Consider the following 23,507-nt stretch of genomic DNA (forward strand, 5'->3'; position numbering starts at 1 on the left):
TGATTTTACATTTTACAAAAAGCAGACAGTATTATAGTAAAATTTGACTTTTTTTTTTTCCTTCAAACTTTCAGAATGTTAAAGGAATCCATAGATTGTGATTTGTGAATAACATGATGTCTCGAGGATATTCCATAGTACATTCTTTATCAAGTTCCAATCATTAAATATCCACTCTGTTATTTACCATTCCAGCTAAATTCGGCTGACATAGTTGTTGCCCCACAGAGTCCTGTACTTGTTTAGCCACGCTGTCTGTCACAGCTTTTATACCGTGCTCTGGAATAATGTGAGGTACTGTGTGCTTTTCTTAAGGTTCTAGAGCCAAGAAGTCCATATTAACAACTCCAAAAACTGGTTCCGTTAAGAAAGTGAAGAAACGAAACCCCTGGTCAGAAGATGAACTAAAATCCGACAGTGATCTGGAAGAGGTGGAAGCAGAACCTGTGGTCATTCCTCGGGACAACCTACTGAGGAGAGCAGCAGGTACAGGAATGAGATGTACTTTAGAATGTTTAGTCTTTGCATTCAATCTTGTTCCTGACACTTTTGCCATCTGTATATCATTTTTGTTTAGTGAAAAAAGCAAAAAAAATTTTTGTATAAAAAAGAGTGATGATGTCGTCATGAACCCATTGTGATGTTGTCGTCATGAACCCATTGTGATGTTGTCGTCATGAACCCATTGTGATGTTGTCGTCATGAACCCATTGTGATGTTGTCGTCATGAACCCATTGTGATGTTGTCGTCATGAACCCATTGTGATGTTGTCGTCATGAACCCATTGTGATGTTGTCGTCATGAACCCATTGTGATGTTGTCGTCATGAACCCATTGTGATGTTGTCGTGATGATGTCATCATGATGTCATCGTGAACCCATTATGTCATGAACCCGTCATGTCATCATGAACCCATTATGATGTCGTCATGATGATGTCGTCGTGAACCCATTACGATGATGTCGTCGCGAACCCATTACGATGATGTCGTCGCGAACCCATTACGATGTCGTCGCGAACCCATTACGATGATGTCGTCGCGAACCCATTATGCCATTATGATGTCATCATGAACCCCTTATGATGCCGTCATGATGATGTCATCTTGAACCTATTATGATGTCGTCATGAAGCCATTTTCCCATTATGATGTCGTCATGAGCCCATTATGATGTTTTCTTGATGATGTCATCATGAACCTATTTTGATGATGTCGTCTTGATGATGTCATGAACCCATTTTGATGATGTCGTCATGATGTCATCATGAACCCATTCTGATGTCGTCATGAACCCCTTATGTTGTCGTCATGATGATGTCGTCATGAACCCCTTGTGATGTCGTCATGAACCTATTATCCCATTACGATGTCATGAACCCATTATCCCTTTATGTCATCATGAACCCATTATCATGTTGTCATGATGTCATCATGAACCCATTAAGATGTCGTCATGATGATGTCATCTTGAACCCATTATGATGTCGTCATGAGCCCATTATCCCATTATGATGTCGTCATGAACCCATTATGATGTCTTGATGATGTCGTCATGAACCCATTATGATGTTGTCTTGATGATGTCATCATGAAGCCATTATGATGTCGTCATGATGCCATTATGATGTCGTCATGAAGCCATTATGATGTCGTCTTGATGATGCCATCATGAACCCATTATGATGTCATCTTGATGATGTCATCAAGAACCCCTTGTGTTGTCATCATGAACCCATTATGATGTCGTCTTGATGTCATCATGAACCCATTATGTCGTCTTGATGTCGTCATGAACCCATTATGATGTCGTCTTGATGATGTCATGAAGCCATTATGATGTCGTCATGATGTCATCATGAAGCCATTATGATGTCGTCATGATGCCATTATGATGTCGTCATGATGCCATTATGATGTCGTCATGAACCCATTATGATGTCGTCTTGATGCCATCATGAACCCATTATGATGTCGTCTTGATGATGTCATCAAGAACCCCTTGTGTTGTCATCATGAACCCATTATGATGTCGTCTTGATGTCGTCATGAACCCATTATGATGTCGTCTTGATGTCGTCATTAACCCATTATGATGTCGTCTTGATGTCGTCATTAACCCATTATGATGTTGTCTTGATGATGTCATGAATCCATTATGATGTCGTCATGTCATCATGAATCCATTATGATGTCGTCTTGAGCCCATGAACCCATTACGATGTCGTCTTGATGTCATCATGAACCCATTTTGATGCCGTCATGAACCCCTTGTGATGTCGTCATGAACCCCTTGTGATGTCGTCACGAACCCCTTGTGATGTCGTCACGAACCCCTTGTGATGTCGTCACGAACCCCTTGTGATGTCGTCACGAACCCCTTGTGATGTCATCACGATCCCGTTATGATGTCGCCATGATGCAAAGTAATTTCTTAACAGTGGTGTCCTTTGCCATCTTTATTGCATGATTAATATGGCAGCTGGAAAACAGTAATTGAATATCCAAGTATGTCCAGTGTGTGACACTAGGATAGATCTCTTTTCTAGAGAAACAATTTAAGTTCCTAGCTAAACCCGTGTCTGTTCTGTTTGCAGCTGAGAGGCCGAAGTACACCTTTGATTTCTCTGAGGAGGAGGATGCAGAGGATGATGATGACGCTGGGGTTATCGGTAGCAATAATATTTTTAACGATGTGAAACCGCGGTCGTCTCCTGTAACGAATAGTCGCGACGACGATGAATATAACGCTTCTGACAGCCAAGACAAGGACGACTTTGAATTCTCTTCCTTCAAATCCACACCATCAATAGAGTAAGCTTTCCACCGGTCTTTGTTTTTTTTGCGGGGCTACTAAACGCTAGCAGTTAGCTTTCCAAACCTAAAACCGCAAAATCTGTGCTCAGAACACACAAAAATTCAGCAGTACGAAGTGTGATTATAAACCGTTTAATAATATATCGTTTACTCCAATGTAGAAAGACAACAGAAGCACAGAAGAAAAAAGACACGGACATTTTCTCTTCTTGTTCGTTCTCGGAAAAAGTACAAGACGGTAATGGAATTTTTTTCTTCTTTAGTTTCCTCAAAATCCTGCGCATTTGTGTTCTTGTAGAAGCGTTTGTGCATATTTATCCCTTATCTCGAGTTGGTCTGTAAAGTGTTTTTTCTTGTGGCTGAGTTCTATAATGAGCCCAATTTAGAATATTTCTAAGATTATAAGAAAAGGACAGGACTGCGTATTTAAATGGAATAACCCTTTTTCTAAGCTTTGTATTGTAGGCAGCTGTATTTTTCGCGCATGCTGTTGTCGGTGGTGTAATATAAAGAAATGCTCACCTTGCTTTTTTGTTTTGGGGTCTGAGTTGCTGTAACTAAGAACATCTCTGAATGCAACTGAAATTAGTATTTAATTATGCAACATTACATTTACATGCAGGGTGACAACCTGCACAAAATAAGCCCATTAAATACCCTGCTGCACTCATACTACTGTTTTATAGGGAATTAAATAATCTGATCCTCTTTATTTAAATATACAGAAAAATCCAGTGATGAGGAAGAGCCCTCCTCGCCCCTTTACTCGTCTTCATTTGCGTTCAAGTCTTCAGAAAAACCTGCAAACAAAAGCTCTACAAAGAAGGGTAAGTGGATGAGACCCCGATACGGTGACGCCGGGAATAATCCGGCTCATTATTTGGGAATATGCTTTGCCTGGAAGGCGTTTTGTTACCGATAACACTCGCTCCTAGTAGCGTCTTCAGGATCCCATCAGAGGAGCTCATGGCTAGTTTACCAAAGAGCCACTTGTGTGAGGAAAACCAGAGTCGTCATGTGTTAGATTTCACACACGAATGAACACATAAAATGAGACAGGAGACCCAGGCATGGGCTTGTCTGCACTCACTGCGAGGTATTGGTGTTGGATTCATTCGGTCACTTCATTAGCTGGAGTTAAGCTTCGTGAAATAATTTAAATATGCTTAAGAAGTGCAAATAAATATTGTGTTAGTGTGAATTTGCTGTCCCCTCAAAATAACTCGTTATACAGGCTGTACACTCACTACTTTACATTGTAGCAAAGTGTAATTTCTTCTGTGTTGTCACATGAAAAGATATAATAAAATATTTACAAAAATGTGAGGGATGTACTCACTTTTGTGAGATACTGTGTGTGTGTATGTGTATATATATATATATATATATATATAATATATATATATATATATATATATAACTGTTGAAGACAATCCTACTTTTTGGTGTAAAGATCTGTTTTGTGTTTTCTCCACTGTTGCAGCAAAAACCCCTTCGGATGGCACCCCAAAACCAAAACGACCTCCGAAGCCAAAGAAATCTGAGGTCTTGGTGAATTCTGATTCCGACTTAGAGATCGGCTCTCCAAAGAAATCTACAACACCCAAAGGTGGGCTGTGTTCATTTCTTGCTGGTGAAACATATTTTTCCAGAGATTCACGTTAATTCCCCTACGTGGCTGCCGTACGTAGCGTTACTTTCTAGTATAGGGGTTTTGCAGTTTTGTCAGAAAATTAGTAGGGTGGACCGAGCTGTAGCAGATTCTGTCCGCAGCGCATGGCTGTATTGCTCAGAAATAGACCTGTCCATTCAGTTGAACCAAAAGCTCTGCTAATTTTATAAATAAGGGACAAGACAGGTGGCCTTTTAAGGTCCAAACTTCCACGTTCCGGTCTGAGGTTGAGACTGATGTTAAATTCGCTGTTCTATGCAGTGAAATACCAGAGTGTGAATCTGAATGAAAAGCTCACTTGATTGTGATTTGGTTCATTCACTTTTTTTCCTCCGTACAGCAAAAGGAAGAGGAAGGAAACGAAAAACATCTGGTTCAGAGAATGAAGGGGATTATAATCCTGGGAAAAAAGGAACAAAGTCATTGTCATCCAGCAAAGTAAGGGCAGCATTTCTCCTCTCCCCCCCCCCCAAGTGTTTTGCTGTTGCTCCTTCATCACTTGTTAGTTGCTTAGTTCACGGTCTCTAGCTTCTTCACATTTGCCATTTAGACCGCTTTGCCCTAGTGGTCAGTGATACTGCTGAATGGCGCAGGGAGGATACCTATTTGGTACACATGATGTCTCATGGAAGGCATGCTGAGCAGCACTCCGTTGAATTTGAATCCATGCAGGGAATGTCATTTAGAGACCTGCTAGCAAAATGAGCAGCGTGTTCGCTTAATCCTTCAAGTGGTGGAGCGGAGCGGTACTATGCGTTGCTCCGTAGGTGGCGCTACAGTACTAATCACATGTATCTGGTCTATGAGGCGTACATCAGTGAACCGAGACTTCAAACGCAACGCATCGTTTCTGCACCAGCAGTCAAACATATATGCGTTACGTTTTGCCTTGAACTCAGATCCACTGCTGTGTCGCTGTTTATGTTCCGTTTCCTTGAGAAGATCTGCCAGCTTTTCCGAGCACTGCCGCAGCGAAGAGGGTAGAAAAAGCCCGGTTAAAGCGAAACTCGGTAGTGATGTAGAACTTGGTATAAACGCCACAGTTGATAAGCTTGCATGAGCAAACGTTAATGTCCCTTCTAACGTGGATTGTGTAATTAAGCCTCTTTTTTAGTGATTGTGTTTGCTTCTCCGATTCATTGTAGAAATCAAAGAAACCAGCACTTGACCAGGACTCAGACGGAGACATCTTCCCATCAGAAATGGCGTCTGAAAGCGCATCACGGCAGAGGCCTGGTCGGGCAAGGAAAGAAGTGAAATATTTTGCGGAGTCTGATGAAGATGACGATTTTGTTATGTTTTAATTGTGTGCCCGACGAGCACAGAAACATTTTTCCAACGAAGTATCTTGTGTAGTCCTTTTTGTCCCTCCCGTTGCAGACTTTTGTACATTTGTCTTATTTTAAGTGATGACGTATTTGATGGTTTTTATTATTGTGTAGACATTTTAACATTTTGTTGTTACATATACAGATTTCTGCTCTTTTTTACTCATGTCATGTATTTGTCTGGACTATGCTTGTAGAAATTGTTTTAGACACCTGTGCCTAGGCACACATTTTAATTGTCCTGGTTGAAAAAGAAAAACTGCTTTTATGAAATGAAAGAATGAAAGAAAAACATTAAAAAAACAAACCTTATTATTTTGGGCTTTCTTTTGCTAAAGATAATGAAATAATACTTGAAAAGTTTTAAAATAAATATATTTTATTCTTTGCCAGGATACTCCATGGAAAAAGGTAAACAGTATATGAACATAGAAAGCATTGTTTAACAATCTCAATGTACAAACAGAGCCGGTGAAGATACATCACAGACTTGCTAAAATATCCCCAAAAATTCTACTAGTGCTTTAAATGAGACCTATCAACATTTTAATTTTTAGATGGTCAACGTCTACTGTGACATCGCTGTCTGTGATCCAAAGGCCTTTTTTATTTAAAAAAAAGAAAAATGGGGGCAGATAGGCTGCTAGTGTTGAAAGTGTCTGTGGTCATTAGAGGGAAGTTCATTAAAATATCCCTATCTACACAGTACTTTTTTTTTTTTTTTTTTTAGAGCTGTGATCTATGAACTCTGTAGGCCTCCCACCCCTTAACGTCAGAGCAAACATTTCACAATTTTGAGTGAACAAACAGGAGCACACAGAAGAGCGGTGAGTGTGAGTGTTACATTTTGGGAATCTGTACTTGTAATTCTAAACCCACTCATAAGTCGTGAACATCACACACACGTTTCTCTAATGGCTTGTGAAACAAGTAAACATAAGAACATCGTAACACTGGAAACGCCTTCGAGGCTATCGTTGCTGCAGAGATGCATCCGTAGAGAGCGTCCACCAGACCATCGCGTTCCTGCATTTCCCATTTTAAAGTGACCGTAACAATTGTACAATTTTTCTGACTGAACCGGCAGATACTTTGATACAAAACTGGCTTCAAATAATGTAGTGATTTAAAGTTTTCCCTCACACAGGATAGAGGACAGACTAAACAATGCAGCTGAGGATGTGTATACAGATTTTATGACTAAACTTTTATATACAAAAGTCCATTTTTTTTTTTTCTTTTCACCTTATTGTCTTGATCATTTTATGTATACAAGACAGCAGGAAAGCACCAAACATCCAGCAGAGAGAACAGTAAATATATATGTACAAAGTCCACTTCAAAGATCTTGCAATCCGATCATCGAAAGAGAAAATAGGCTATTTCTTGTTCTGTAAAATGGCTGCTTTTAGTGTTTTGTTTGTTAAAACATCCTTTATGAAGAGTCCAGTGAAGTTTAAGAATGTAAACAGCATAATTATATAGCTTTATTTAAACGAGAGCCGACGGTCTTTTTTTGAGGTCTTGGCCTTAATTCAGCAAAGACAGCAGCAGACAAAATATGCTCCTTGCTTTACATCGTTGTGTGCATATTGTTTTGGGAATGTCGGATGTGGGGGGAATGTCTTATTGCACCTGAGCGCAGTTGCTCACTCGTTCTTGCTCTGGGCTGGCTGAGATGTTTGGACTGTGCTCTGGTGCTTTCTCGTCGGGACTTGATGATGCCTCGTGCCCTTCCGAGTTCTCCAGCATTTCCTGAATAAGAGGTGGCATCGATCCAGGTATTTCCAGCTTCAATGTGATAACACGTTCTGCTCCTGTACAAAAATAAAATAAAAATGGTTATGGGTGTAGAACGTTGATGGTGTGTTTACCAAGCAACAGTGCAAGGGGTTAATGATGGATGAAAGGCCGCTACCAGAAGGTATAGATATTGTTAGAGTGCAACAATTCCTTCCTTAACGCAAAGCAAAGTTTTCCGAATAACTGGAAACGGTGTCCCATTAACGCAGGCTTCCATTGTGAGGAATAACTCCCCTTTTTTTGTGCTTTCTGAGGTGCAAACGCGGTTTAACATATCTCTTGTTTACATGGTTATCAGGACGAGTCATATGTTAGGTTTGAGAATGTGTCACGTTCTCACGGGCTCTGTGTTTGGTTCTTGCTTACCTGCAATGTTTTTGAACGCTCTTGTGCTTTAGTAAATTTGCATGTAATTTTGTGGTGTGTTTTTTTGTTTGGTTTTCAATTTTGAAAGGCCCTGCCAAAGGAAGCCACAATAGCCGAGGAGCTGCTCTTCTACAAGAAGCTATCTACTAAATACACAGCACTCCCGTGCAAGAGATGGTGGAGTTTAATCACCAAACAGTAGGCCGGGGAGGCGCAGCTTCATCTCATCTCACATTATATTTTGAAGGGCCAACCCGTGAGCTTCTGCTCCAAAATAGCTTGAATGGCCACGAGTAAAGCACATTTAAACAAGTAAGAGTCCTTGAGTGGCCTTGCTGAGTAAACCATGCATTACTTAGGACCAGCTCAGCCCGTCTTGCAGATAAATTTGCCTGAAATGATCTTTTATCATGCATAATGAATTGCAGACTCATCAGAATCCACATGTCCTTTCACACGATAAGCATTACTTATTGCTATTATTACTTTATCTTAAGGTTAGCTTATCTGATTTTTTTTCCTGAACCCTACCTTTTGCACTAATGCTGCGGAGATCTGTGATCTTCATTAGAATCTTTGGAAACATATGGGGTTTGTTGGGTCTCCTCTTCCTGATGTAAATTTTCAGAGCTTCCAGAAGTGGTTCTTGTAGTTTGTCTACTTTAGCTGGTTCTTCAAGGTCCTGACGATCTATGGAATAATAAACAATACTACGACATCAGTTTACTTGTTCTGCGGTGTGCTACATCTTTTGCCCTGTAGGTGGCAGCATTTTGCAAGCCAACAATAAAAATTAAAAAAATAAATAAACGGCCCCATCTGGTTGAAGGAATTGTTGTGTTGCATTAGAATGAGAGCGAGCTATATTTGGCCTGCTGACATCAGAGTGGCTTTCAAGTCTAATTCTTGATAAAAATATGGCTTGGATGCGTATTACCAGCAGTACTCAACTGCACCATCTATTCTCCCTGAAAGAGCAAGCAATTTCTATATATTATATATGGGTACTCAAAGATGTTGTAAAAGCTATAATATGTTATGTGCATCCAAGCATTGCAAACAAACAGCAATGGGGAAGGTTAAGAAAAGTCTTTCCTGCGCTGAGGTTCTTATAAGACTTGTACCATCTCTCTGTGGAACAAAATAAACAATGAAATGGCATTTAACATACAAATGTAATGCTTCAAATAAATCAGAACATTACAGAAGGTCTCCGATATATAGGTTTATATAACAACGTCTGGTTTCCTTATAACGACTGTTACAAAACCCGAGTGCTGGGAGGTCTGTATTACGCCACATCTGTAACAATGTGTCCAGGCCCTAAATGCCACGTAGAAAGCTGCAGAAAAACCAAACCCATCGCACTGCTGTTAGAATCGAGGCCACTAAATGTTTGGCTCATCGGTATCTTCCTCGTAAAATCTGTGTGACCTCCTTCTGTCGATGTCTACTGGGGTCAGCACACTTATACGTATATATATTCACAGTGGATTTAAATGCCGGCAAAAGAGAGGTGATGGTCTTATGTGCCTGCTCGATATGAAATTTTATTTGAAATATGTATTTGGCTTTTTTACTTAAGCCCCTCTTTGCCACATTAAACATAAACATACACGCAGGCGATGAGTCTCCATCTCACTGAATAATGAACCATGTTGGGCAGCTTCAAAGCCCATTCAGTGCCAAGGTGCCAGCCTAGTCCCAGGGCTGACTTACCTTCACAGATTAAGCAGATGGCACTGAGTAGGCCCGTTTCCGTGTCATCCATTTCCAAGGGCAGGAGCTGATTGGCAAACGTGAACACGAGGTCAGTGAGGGGCCCAAATCCAGCATTGTGCATCTGAGTTCTGTTGAGAGTAAGGCCATCCGAAAATGTCATCGTGTCCTGCTCCGGGGTGTATCTTGTGCAAATTCGAAGAATCTAGAATGGAAATGGAAACATGGATATATATGTATACATAATCTGTGCTACAACCATTCATCATGTTAGTTAATTGCTAATAATAATTTTTAATAATGCTAATAATAAAACAGTTTTTTCGACATGCTGAGATAGAGAAAACAATAAGATGTGGTATGATTGGTAATGCTAAATACAGTGATTTGCTGTATGGTAATTTCAAATCTTCGTTAACCCCACATCTGTGTAAGGGTAATAATCATAAAAAGTGGACATTATAATACAGAAGGCAAAAAGAAAATTCACAGAATTCATTTTACAAACTGTGTAAAAAGAAAATGTTTCTAGCATAATTGATTGGCCATTTTTGCAAGCTGACGGTGTAGCTCCGCATCCGAATGCACTTCGGCAGCAAAGTTATGTTTTCTGCGCCATATAAGTTCGCCTACAAAATATTTACAACTATATATTTTTATTTATTACATTTGTTCATATGCTTCTTATGACAATTCTCTAAAGGGTCTGTAAATAAAGTTCCCCATCTTTATGCATATGGTAAAAACTGGAGCGCATCGATGCCAGAGCCTCACTCAATCTGTTCGCAGCCACGACTGCAAAATAAAATCGTTTAAAATCAGGTTCTGGTGACGTTAAGGTCATATTTATAAATAGCATTTATAACTCATTGATGAGCCATGTGAATCCATAAATCCAGATGTCCTGTGATGTCATGGAAACCACTTGCTGTCACGACATGCAAGTGATGTCAGCCTTACTGTTTCCAGCTGTTGCAGATGGATATGTTGAGATAATGCGTACTGCCGGCCATGGCAGAGCTTGAGAATGTAACCACTACCACCTTCTGCGCCTGAGCACAGAGAAAAGCCCGACTTATGGGACACGCAGACCATGCGACCGAGATCCAACATGTCACACCGAGGCTTTTGGACACGTCCCCAGTAACAGGCTGAGGAGCATTACAGGCCATCTTCACAATAACGGAAAGTGAAGGTCCTCGTTCCACCTGAATTATTTTGTATTACGCCGTCACACTACCCATATACGATCACACACATGCGATCAAAGAACTCGTGAAGACAAATATCCTGTGGTAACATTAACAATTCCCATTCACCCCCCCACCACACATACACACACACACCGTGTACAAGTCATGTACTTACCTTCTGGACGGAGTATTGTTTAACCCTTGTTTTAAAAAGCAAAGCTAATAGAAGCTCAAACTTTTCCCACTTTAATAAGTGCATTGCATAATTTTCCCAAAAATGATTACAAAAACAAGGCTTATTTACATTTCCCGTCTGGGTAGAGTCCAGTGAAGATGTCGCAGGAAGTTTAGTCATCCTGTATTTTATTCAGAGCGTTTTCATACCGATGCAGTGTGATTTGTGTTGGGATGTCTCAGTGATTTATATCAGGTATTCCTAGATAAATACCAAATACCACTGGGATGTTGACCAAGTGGCATCTCTGTTACACGCCTGGGATGCCATATGCCTTGTTTTGCGCATTCAGTTCTGCAGATTGTTTTAGTTGTGCCGCACCTCTTTAAAGCAGAACCACCATGGACGTGAATCTGTACGAGTACCTAATCTCTTCAGAGCAAAATTTCCATAAGTGTGAGTAGTTAACCTCTTTAATACTGGAGAGCAGGCCTTTGTGATCCTGTACGTGGCAGACAGACGAAGGGATGGAAGGATGGATGGCACCATGGTTGTGACGCTGGGCTCCGTTGAGACCTTTTTTTCTGTTTTGAATTTGCCAACCCTAATGCCTAACGCAGAACAAATAACACACAGCAATGAATTATCTCGCTCTTACCAACTGTGCTGTATCGTTCTGACACAATGGCTTTGGAGGGCTCCTCCTGCAACAACAGATACTGGGAAATCAATAGCATTTTATACTTCTGAGTGCTAATAAAATGAACGCAGCAACAATGCTTGTTTGACAGTGATACACAATAGATGGATTGCTCTCGAGTTAGGATGAGTATTAACTCCATTATCTCAATCTGGCTGGTTGTTGTGAATAGAATCACACGCCAGGAGCGTAGAATCAAGCATTCGCATGCCGTCACATGAAAGTCAAATGCTTGCAAAGTCATAATGCAATATCTGTAGCTTCCCTTAATGTGACTTTTGTTGTCTATTTTCCCGTGGCAAAAAAGCATGTGATGGCCTAAACGCAAGTGGTTAACCGCATTCCACCTCTTTAAAATCAGATGGTTCCTGGTGAAAACGTCCTCAGCTAGGTGTCGTAGTGAACCAAGAAGGCCATTCTCATAAAGTACATTTTTGCCACTTTGACTTTAAGGGCAGTCAGGCCCGTTTTCTCCTGTATTTCAGGATTTAACTTAGAAACCCATGTATTTGAATGAGGGCATTCGATCCCAATGGATCCTTCCTTTCCAGCTAGTTTCATGATGACTCCCAGCAGTTACCGGCCAGTTTCATGATGGATCCCAGCAGTTACCGGTCAGTTTCATAATGGATCCCAGCAGTTACCGGCCAGTTTCATGATGGATCCCAGCAGTTACCGGCCAGTTTAATGATGGATCCCAGCAGTTACCGGATGGTTTCAGGACGAATCCCAGCAGTTACCGGCCAGTTTCATGATGGATCCCAGAAGTTACCGGCCAGTTTCATGATGGATCCCAGCAGTTACCGGATGGTTTCAGGACGAATCCCAGCAGTTACCGGCCAGTTTCATGATGGATCCCAGCAGTTACCGGCCAGTTTAATGATGGATCCCAGCAGTTACCGGATGGTTTCAGGACGAATCCCAGCAGTTACCGGCCAGTTTAATGATGGATCCCAGAAGTTACCGGCCAGTTTCATGATGGATCCCAGCAGTTACCGGACAGTTTCATGATGGATCCCAGCAGTTACCGGATGGTTTCAGGACGAATCCCAGCAGTTACCGGCCAGTTTCATGATGGATCCCAGCAGTTACCGGCCAGTTTAATGATGGATCCCAGCAGTTACCAGATGGTTTCAGGACGAATCCCAGCAGTTACCGGCCAGTTTAATGATGGATCCCAGCAGTTACCGGATGGTTTCAGGACGAATCCCAGCAGTTACCGGCCAGTTTCATGATGGATCCCAGCAGTTACCGGCCAGTTTCATGATGGATCCCAGCAGTTACCGGCCAGTTTCAGGATGAATCCCAGCAGTTACCCGCCAGTTTCAGGATGAATCCCAGCAGCTACCGGACAGTTTCAGGATGGATGCCAGCAGTTACCGGCCAGTTTCAGGATGGATCCCAGCAGTTACCGGCCAGTTTCAGGATGGATCCCAGCAGTTACCGGCCAGTTTCAGGATGGATCCCATCAGTTACCGGCCAGATTCAGGATGAATCCCAGCAGTGTGTATGAGAAGGATCTGAAGAGCACTATATAAAAATTTTTACACACCAATAGAAAGCTTTGGGTCCTCCCCTAACTTTAATGGTTCACATGGAGTCTATGGATTCTGAAGTCAATGGTGCCCATTCAAATAAAAGGATGCATCCTCCAAACACATGGGGGTGCTGGCGGACAGGAGTGTATATATGCTCCTGTGAAACCAGCTTCCATTGTAGGATCTTTTTTTTTGGTGGAGGCACGTCACCACCAAAGTTTCTTAAATTATTTTTCCTCCATTTCAATAGGCACAGGATGGGAGGCACATGATAGAGTTGGTGCCTATAAGTAAGGTTTTTTTGACTTTAACACCCCTCATCCAAGTGAGCAGGAACTTGGCGTGTGGGGTGTTGTGTTAATAGAGGGTCCTGAGGTGTGCGTTCTCTTGACACCTAATATCTCCGTGGAAATATGACCAGTATAAATTATGGTTTTTAAATGGTTCACCATATTTTTAATGAAATATATATATATGGTTTTGTGGTTTTAAAACCTCTTAAAGAGTGCTGGGTCACTTTGTAACACGTTAAAATGTTCGTTTTAAAGAGAAGCTCTAAATTGGGTCACTGGGGTATTTTTGTGGATGCTAAAGGGTAGGAAATTGGTCACCACTTGTTTCATTCCCATGGCAAGGATAAAAATGGTGGATGGGGGAGAGAATTAGTAGATCAGTCACACATTCCAGCAGCCCTGACCATGCAAGCATTCCCATTCTGCATTAACAAAACTCTTCATTTTTCACCAAGACCGCAGGCTCCGCTCACAAGAAAAAGGCTAACAAAGGAGAGGCGCCCTGATCTGTGAGGAAATCAAACACAGGATTGTCAGGCAGAATGAACTCAAAGAAGATGACAGCGGGGTCAATAAATCATAGGGGGTCACTGAAAGGTGTGGGCCCACTCAGAAAAAAATACATTTTGGTCCCAATAATATGAAAGCATTCAGCCATGTAACAACTTCTAATATATGCTCTGCGGCTTTTGAATTTTAGCCCTGGGAACCTTAGGCCAAACGGTGCAGCAAATGCCACGGAAAACGCTACACACCCTGATACGCCAGGGATTAAAGAGAAAACGTAGTGATGAATCCCAGGGCACAATCTGTTTAAACAAAATAAAATGTTTATATATATAATAAATAAAAATGTATTCTGTTAAAATACATATACTTCAAATAATTCTGCTATTTGTAAGCATGTTCGTTTTCTTACATTTGTTTCCAGCATCTCTAGGCTGGTTTCTCAATGAGTTTAAAGGCGATGTCCTACCTATTCTACACATCAGAAACATCAATCCGAACACTGCTGAATGCCCAAACCCTTTCCACAAATAATTTTATAACCTTTCCACAAATTGAGCGATCTTCTAAGGTTTATTTTAACACAGGGCTAGTGCAATAAACGGAGCTGTTCCTTTAAGTCATGAGAACATTAAGCATTAGTGCGGTTTTTCATGCTCATACCGTAACCTTTTCAGTTACAGGAAACAGAATTCTAATCAAGTGATCCAAGAAACACAAACTTTTACATTTTGGCTATTTAGTATTTTTTTTTCTTCATTTCGGCTTCAAGCTTTATCTTTAAAACTTCATATTTGTATACACCAGAACAGAGGCTGTTTGCTTTTGAAGCTGTGAAAAAAGGAGCAAAAACGTGTTCATTTGAGGGCCACGATGGGCTCCAGTTCCCCAAATCTTCTTTCTTCTGGGTCCACACTCCACAAAGTGATATGCTACGCCTTCCTTCCCTCCTCCAAAAGCCACCACAGAAGGGACGAATCTTCTTGGTCCTTCCACTGAAGTCATCTGAGATAGGGGGCCACCGGCGAGAGCTACTATGCCTCCCTCACTAAAAAAGCTGAATCTTTAGGGGATCCGGCTCCACTGTGGCCATTTTCGGTCAAAACAGACAGTTTGCTATTACATTGTTCTTCTAATACAAACACTTGTATGCATAATCGCCATAATTCTTTAGACTGAGCAAGACTATTAATTAAATCATTTTACTTGTAACTGGCAGGACAGAAGTCTCAATTCTTTCACGGTCTTAACATCTGTCGTTTTATCAGCAGAAATCAGGATCCCTTTATTGAAGTTTTGCCCATTAATGTATTTCCGCTGCATTGTAAACCTTAATGCGGCCCGCGGAACCTCGAGGTGCGGCCCGCGTGAGATCGGCAGCCAGGATCATAAGAGCCCTGCCGCTTCCTTGTGGGAGGGTCTATTCTCTGCTCCAGTCCTGCCTCCTCTGTGGGGAGAACGAGGGAGGCCCCGACCCCTGCTGAAGTCTGTGAGCGGCATTGAGAGCTGTAGAGCAGGTAAGGGGATGGGGTAGGTTGTGTGAATGAGTATGTCTGATTGAGGGAATTAATCTGTGAATGAATAATTGGTGTGTGTGTGATAGCATGGATGTGTAAGTGCTGGAACCTAGGCATGATGGGACTATGATTGCTGTTAGCAATCACACCCCTATCATGCCAAGTCAGCCAGTACATGCTGAAACCTGGCTAGCTGCCCCCCTTGTGTATTGATGCTGCCAGTAGTATGGGGTATGCACTTACAGCCACCCTGTACCAGCATGTATTGGCTGACTTGGGATGATAGGAGTGTGATTGCTAACAGCAATCTGCTAACAGCAATCACAGTCTCATCATGCCTAGGTTCCAGCATTCACTGGTTGCCTAGGTATAAAAAGAGTGTGTTTGCTGTTAGCAATCACACTCCTATCATGCCAAGTCATATTGTTGATTTTTTTTTTGTCCAATTTTGGTGTGTTACTTTTAATAAAAGTGTGGTTACACAGTAAAATTGGACAAAAAATACAATGCCCAGCCAACCAGTACATGCTTGAATCTGGGTATGCCTGAGATTGCTGTTAACAATCATAATATATAATTTTTTTGTACAATTTTGGTGTGTAACTTACTTTTATTAAAAGTGTGTGTGGGGGTCACTTTCAGTTTCGGCTAAGTGAACCCTGAATTTTCGGTTTTGGGCCAGAATTTTCATTTTAGTGCATCCCTAAAATAAATAGAACTATTTTATTTTTACTTATCCAGAATCCTGAATTTGTAGGCCCAGAAATCCCAGAAATCAGTGAGAGAAAAGTAAAGGTTTTGTGTCATTTACTTTATTTTAATCTGCATTTCTTATTAAAGGCCATATTTTCTCTCAGTGAAAAATGAGTGCGGCCCTCGCACGTATACAATTCTGATGAAGTGGCCCACTGCAGAAAAAACTTGGACACCCCTGATCTAGACTTTTCTATAAGCAGGGCACACTTTACCTTGCATGCAATGCTTTTCTCTGTTGATAAATATAGAGATTCCTCTGATTTAAATATGCGTTGGCTAAGCCCAAGACCACAAGGGTTGGGCCTTCATGATGATGTATGGAATATCCACAACCCAACTTTTTAATAGACCCTGAAGCCAAAATGACATATAATGCCCCTGATGATCAGTAAGTTGCCATACTTTACATAAGTGGGAAATTGAAAGGTTAATCACTGGATTTAGCAAGTCAGAGTATGTAACATGGCCCTTCACTGGTCTCTGGGTGGTTGATACAGAGGTTACCCAAGCTTGAAAAACCACACTCTATAAATCACAGTATATGTATGTATGTGTGTGTGTGTGTATCTATGTGTGTCTGTGTGTGTGTCGTGCAGTAAGCCAATGGCGGCACTGATGTATAATTGTGTAATATTGACAAGCCAGCAATCAGTGATATATATATAGAAAGTTTTGTAGAGGAGGACCACACACACAAGTGTGATAAGAGAGTACAGTATGAATGAATTCACAGGGAGGAGCACCTCGGGGCAGACCCAGATTCACTCCCTACACAGAACAGAGGATACTTTTACTCCATTCCTCTGTTTACGCTATACATCAATGTCATAAATGAGAGCCTATTCACAACAGCTTCTGACTGGGCATGTAGAGGAGGTCAAAGCAGCTAGAATGTTCTGAGGAGAGATCTGTTTGATTTTTAGCAGCTGTGTGATTAATAACACCAGCTATCATCCATCTGGGTTAAAGGACACCCCATATCCCATAAATCATTATGTTTCTTAATTCTGTCTTGTTTTTATTAAAGGACCTCTTTTTACTCCCTTGCTTTCTGCTTCAACCCGTTAGCTGCCAAAATTTAAGTTAGTTTCTCCCACACGGCTAGAATCCCTTTGAGGGATCAGCACGTGTCGGTGAGACTTAATGCTCATCCCGCCATTGCTGTTCTTGGCTACATCCTGAGCATCTACATGATGTGCCTGTAGCTATATAGGTATGTAATGTTGTGCCACTAAATAAATATTAGATATGTTAGATAAGTAATATGTTATTATATCAAGAAAACAATTGTATTCTTCAAATTCCACAAATTTCTACTATTCATGTGAGTCATCGAACCACAAAGAACAAACTTCTATTGACAAGAAGTAACTCCATGTGTCATCCATTACTTCCAGACATGCCGGACATTCTGATCACATTATCTGCATGTCTGCATTTTTGTTCATACAATGCAAGTTCAAACTAAACAGAGTTTTATAATGAGCAGATGTCTAGATAAACAAGAAAATGCACTTTATCCACTTTGTGACATCACAATCCTGTCTGTATACAAATTAGAATCCAAAATACTGGTTAATTTGTATAGAGGATGGCTTCTTAATCCTACAAATTATATGAAAATAACTACGGGTTTACTAAAGAAAAGTGATCCTTGTGGCTCTCCCAATTAACATATTATTTGCAATTTCACAAGCAAAACACTTTTTTAAAATGTAATACAAGGTTATAACAGACAGTAGACACTGCCTGGGTAACAATGTCAGTAATTGTCTCTAAGAAGCTGGCACTCAATAGATCAACATATATACACGACCAGTGTTTTTCCATCAAGAATAAATACATGCTCATATACATATCTGTGTATAAAGCGTACGCCAATGGGTTAATACAATATGCTTGGTAAACAGTAATCCTGAAGCTTTCCATGACTTCAGGAAGCATACACTAAACAGAACTTAAAACAAGGCACAATTTAGTGATAGGGAAATAAACCATACACACCAGAATATCCAGACAAGCTGCTTTTAGAAGAGTGATCTGATCTGCAATGGTCAGGCTGGTGAATCCAGGTAACCGCTTTGCAAATTCCACTATTTTAATAATGCACTTTGTAGCAAGTTCGCTAAATTTGTCCCATAAACCAAGGTCGAGTCGGACACGGTGATCAGCGCTGGAGTTCTGAGGGATAGAAAGAAAAACAAAGTACACACTTTGCTCTATCACAGATTGCAGACAGGAACGCAGCAAAGAGTTTGATCTATACATTAAAATGTACATGTCAAGCAAACATAATTGTAGTACATTAAAAAACAGCCATATTAACATGCAGATCAAAACATGTTAAAAGTCTTCAATTTACAGCTCCTGTAGAATTTCAGTTTTACTGCCCAGCACACTAACTGAGCACAACTACTATAGTTGTAGGTCTGTGGATCCATTTTGTACTTTGGTCTACAAGAAGCAAGCTTTCAGCTACCCCTCCTGAAAACTTGTCATCCTCTCAAATAACATTAACTTTTGAAATGAATCACATATTGAAACAATCCTTGGCCTCGGCCATAAAGCTTCCATTCACTACACTGACAAAAGTTATATAAAAAGTTATATAATAAGTTTAGAATTGAAGAGAAGTGATAATACAGACAGGACCATCAGGTTACATATCTCGGTTATTACATTCCCATTACGTGAGACACTAACTGGTGGCCTTACGGTGACTTCACAAGTCACGCAAACTCAAAGGATTCTCCAGGTAGAAAATATACACCAATAAAAATGATTCTCTGGGTGTAGTGGTCAGACAATGTCCACCAATCACAAGGGTTTTTTGAGAGTAGTCATCAGTGTCTAGCAATCAAAATGATTCAGTGGGTGTAGCAGACAATGTCCACTAAAGAAAAGGTGTAGCAGTGTCCATCATCCATAGTATTCTTTGTGTGTAGCAGAGAGAATGATGGCCCTCATCAAAAGGTTGTTCTGGGTATAGTAAAAAAGACAGTGTCCTGTGAATGCAAACAGCAAAATACACATCATCCATCTCTGTAACTGCTTACAATATTACAATATGGCCATATTACAGTTACGTTAAACCAGGTACAGTTGTCGCCAATGTCTAGAAGCAGGACCTCTAACAATGAGTCCTTCTCTCTGAAACAAGTGTTGTATCTTTATTGCATAAAATCAGACTGCGGCAGCCGATAAAATCAAATCTTTCTGATTGCAGCGTTGCAGGTTGAGGACTGTTCCGTCAGCTGATGAATAAATGCTAAGAGCCTGTTCTCCGTAACGCTTTACGCTGCCCAGGGGTAGCAGGTGAACAGTCAGCTCTGCGCCCTTAAAGACACTCGTCACCACCACCAACCGGAGAGTCCGATTTCTTTTATTTCATTGTGAAGGGCCTGGGCAAAACGCAGCCCATCAAGAGGAAATGAGATCAGGGAAGGGAAAGAAAAATCAAGATGTGCAGTCATTCGGGCCGTAATTAAATTTAATAGCCAGTTTATCCAGTCCACAGGAATACTGCATGGTAAAGAGATACACAATGCAGAAGCCTAAAGCAGGAAATCATTTGGCAATAGTTTAGCCATCTGGAAAAAAAAGACATTGCGTGAAAGCAGCAAGTGTGAAGAAAATATTCATCAGTATTATATGAGATTACTTTATCATGCGATTGAGTTTGACACATATTCTATTACACAGAATGCACGCTATCACACACAAAATGCAAATGGCTAGAACAGATCGAGGAGAAGACAAAGGGGCTGTGTATGCCGTCAGCCTGCTTTCACAATAGGTTGCCTAATTTCGGAATATTTTTCAAATCACTCTACATTAAGGGTATTTTTCCTAAATGAAGCACGGGGGCATTCTGGGAGCTCAGGGGAGGCGACTGCTACAGGAATATATGCAAGTGACATTTACACTCTTAAGGATCAGGGTGTATATCATCATCAGTGGCACATAGATATACATTAAAGCCTATTTAATATAGTTTATAGTCTGTTTGTGAATACGTTTGCTAGCACAATAAATCTAATAAAATAAATATTTTCAGGAATAAGTCCTGTTTAAGGGGTTAAAGCAGTGAAACAGGCCGAGTAACTTGCAGAAGTAGCCTGCGGGTATCGGCACACAATGTAACTTGTGGCTGGATGATTATGTGACATACCGTTATTGGAAGAGGAGATTTAGATGCACCTTTAGCTCTGTGACACGTAGTATGAAGATGGTTATTGCTTGTTATTACAGCTCCGGATTTTTGATTCAAATGCTTTACTGCTTTATAAACCCACAAAGGTTTATGCCTTACATGTGCTCATTGAGCGCCGTCTCCCATTAGAAACAAAATCGTATGGCATTTTCTGACTCCTGCATGCTGTCAACCTTTACGACATCCATATGGAACATAATGAAGGCACCTTAATATTTACAGGGGCTTAAAAGCCATGGAGAACACTAAATCTGCCTGCAGTGCTGACGGGGAATGTAAGCATCCAGAATGTGTTGAGGAGGGAAACAAATTCACATGGAAGATAGATCTAACGTATTTATAATTCTTTAATAGATGGGGGGCATCTTGTTTAGAATCAAGTATTAAAACCATCATATTTACCATATTTTATTGCTAACTTCCAGATTAAGCTGGAAGTGGTTTATGTATGATATTAATATTACATTTTACTTCTTAACAGGGAAAGCATGGTGTTCTGATGTTTTGATTGTGTTCAGCGTTTACAGAGTGTTAAAAAAATAAAGTTCTGGCTGTCTCGACATCCTCAGAGTTATCAGACCATTAATCTATAGACCAGCAGCCTCCCGATGGGTTAGAGCATCTTTGGCCACAACACCGATTCCTGTTATTAAACAGCAGGTCTTCATTGATTGTTTTGACTAAAAGCAAGAATAAGCAGTGACAACTGGGAAGGCACGTAAGCGTTTCTGGTCCCAAAGATTCTGCAGTCATATCTAACTTTATATCATCTGCTTTTCTCAGAATTAACTATCATCGAAATATCTATTTCCATTGAGAATACAATAGTCTCTTCCAATGACAAAAGAAAGCCTAGGGGGTCGGTCATTGTGTATATTGCACAGCCTCGTTCATGTCTTCATGTGAAATCTGTAAACATTCTGTATGTCTTCAAAGGACATTTTTTTCCTAATTTAAATAAATGATTACCCTTGAAAAATAATATTCCTCATTACAAGCAATGGAACTGAACCACGGTGCTGGCATTTCACTGGTGTTGGACTTGAATAATTTAAGCTTTTAAATTCTTGATTATACCTCAAGCTTACGTATCAGAGCACAATCTGTAGAGTATTATGGCTTGCAAAACGAGAATAGCAAACTCAATCTGGAAAATCTATTTCTCGAGGCTTAAAGAGAGAGTGTTGAGTTTCCTGCTGGAGGTCACACACCCAGCGCTTTGTGTGTGATGTGACCTAACCACAACCACAGCTCCAACAAACGCTGGTGCAAAGACACACCGCCAGGCCAGGGTAATGTAGATAATGGCTCTGAAGCAAACACATGAAGAAAAAAAAAACACTATCAATCTAAACAAATCCAGTAGAAATCTCTGATGAATCTGGGTCATTGTATTTTTGCCAGATATTGCCCAAGAGAGGCATTCCTCAATTAGCTTGCACTAATGGTACACCATTTAAGATTATATGGATGTAATTATGGTGCACAAAGGAACAATGTGAGCATGGCACGGTGAAAACGCATAAATACAGGCTCAAAGCAAAGACCTGTTAATAGTATGCGAGGGAGATGAGAGACTTTCTCTGAAATTGCTTTGTTTGCTCGACTGTTAAAAAAAATCAACAAACAAACAACAAAACATACCAATAAATATATCAGGATATTTGATCCAACCTTTTGCCTGCACACCATTGTACAATAAACACGCAGGGTATGATCGGTTGTATTGTACTGTTTATAGTCTGGACAGAGTCTGCTACTTGGCACCCCGGTCACCATGGTCATATCTTGTAACAGTAAATGATTTTTCCAGAATTTAGCTGCAGTTCATGTGCATTTGTGGGGTTCAGTCCACCTCTGTGAGAACAAGCCCTCTGTGCTGTGGATGTAAAACTCCCAGAATGCTCATGAACATACCAGGGAACATCCAGGCTCCAGCTACCTGGAGGCCGCTCTTTTCGCCATGCGGGTAGGCAGTCACACTGATGTCGTCAGTAGGGGGTCCCACTGGGAGCATGGCGATCCGTTGACGTTGTGTGCGTGCTAGCCCCACACAATGGAAAACTGGCCACAACATTTCTCCCACGACCTGGAGTTTCACAGTGATGACCCGAAAAACCAAGGAAGCAGTGCTTCACCGGGTACGCTCATGAGCATCCCGAAAATAAAGGCATGTGCCTATGGCGAGCTAAACATCATAGACACTGTAGTTTCACAACAGCTGCTGAGCTACATGTTGGCTAGAACTGCCAGTCCTAGCCTACAGCAAAATTTGAGGTTCAACTAAACCCTACCAATAGTATCATTCAGTGTCACAAAACATTTTGTTGTGTAGTATAATGACACAGTCGCCCATGCGATAACTTGACAAGACAAAACAAACACAAATTTAAATAATGAACACAGAAAGAGACCATGAGTCATAACCATAAACTGAAGTTGCCATGGGGCAAAAGTAACATCTAATTGTAAGTTCTAGTGTTCCGCAGTAATTAGTAGGAAAAAATGTACCGTAGTGTATTTTCCCAGCTGACACAGAGAAGGGAAGGTTTCTTGATGGGCCTTTCGAATTTTCTCTGTTAGGTCATCGAGTTCTGCTGTCATCTCACAGTTTTCTGTGCACTCTTGTTTTGAAGGCTCTTTCTTCTTCTTGTTCCTGTCATTTCTGACAGCTAAAGGAAAAAAAAAAAAGTTCAGATACCGGATGCCAAACTTAATGTTCAACTGTGCGATGGCAGAAAACACCAACTTGGCCTGGCTGTAAAGCCCTAACGTTTATGCCATGGGCAGCTCTTTGATAAGCCATATAGTCATGGAAAATTAGATAGGACTCACCAAAAATGGGGTACTTTGATGTAGTGGCTGGCTAAGCAATATAGTGTGACGGAATCCCAAATATTTATGTCTTAG

General features: G+C 40.8%; 2 protein-coding genes across 2 annotated transcripts in view; one reads left to right on the forward strand and one right to left on the reverse strand.

Annotated features, from left to right (window-relative positions):
- The window catches only part of LOC149300766 (DNA topoisomerase 2-beta-like), a 34,314-nt gene extending 28,521 nt beyond the window's left edge, over window positions 1-5,793 (forward strand). Inside the window, 7 exon segments of the mRNA XM_089484795.1 lie at window positions 316-486; window positions 2,598-2,814; window positions 2,979-3,055; window positions 3,543-3,644; window positions 4,301-4,435; window positions 4,830-4,927; window positions 5,635-5,793. Coding sequence (XP_089340921.1) covers window positions 316-486; window positions 2,598-2,814; window positions 2,979-3,055; window positions 3,543-3,644; window positions 4,301-4,435; window positions 4,830-4,927; window positions 5,635-5,793 — 959 coding nt within the window.
- Window positions 5,794-7,443: 1,650 nt separating this feature from the next.
- Window positions 7,444-23,507, reverse strand: part of LOC149300767 (retinoic acid receptor beta-like) — a 182,396-nt gene continuing 166,332 nt past the window's right edge. The window contains exons 4-8 of the mRNA XM_089484717.1: window positions 23,109-23,269; window positions 18,389-18,565; window positions 9,706-9,910; window positions 8,518-8,676; window positions 7,444-7,634 (exon numbers count right to left, since the gene is read on the reverse strand). Coding sequence (XP_089340843.1) covers window positions 7,444-7,634; window positions 8,518-8,676; window positions 9,706-9,910; window positions 18,389-18,565; window positions 23,109-23,269 — 893 coding nt within the window. The remainder of the gene's footprint in view (window positions 7,635-8,517; window positions 8,677-9,705; window positions 9,911-18,388; window positions 18,566-23,108; window positions 23,270-23,507) is intronic.

This window comes from Sceloporus occidentalis, unplaced genomic scaffold, assembly GCF_023333645.1.
Source record: "Sceloporus occidentalis isolate IW3139 unplaced genomic scaffold, rSceOcc1.0.p SCAF_23, whole genome shotgun sequence".
NCBI lineage: Eukaryota > Metazoa > Chordata > Lepidosauria > Squamata > Phrynosomatidae > Sceloporus > Sceloporus occidentalis.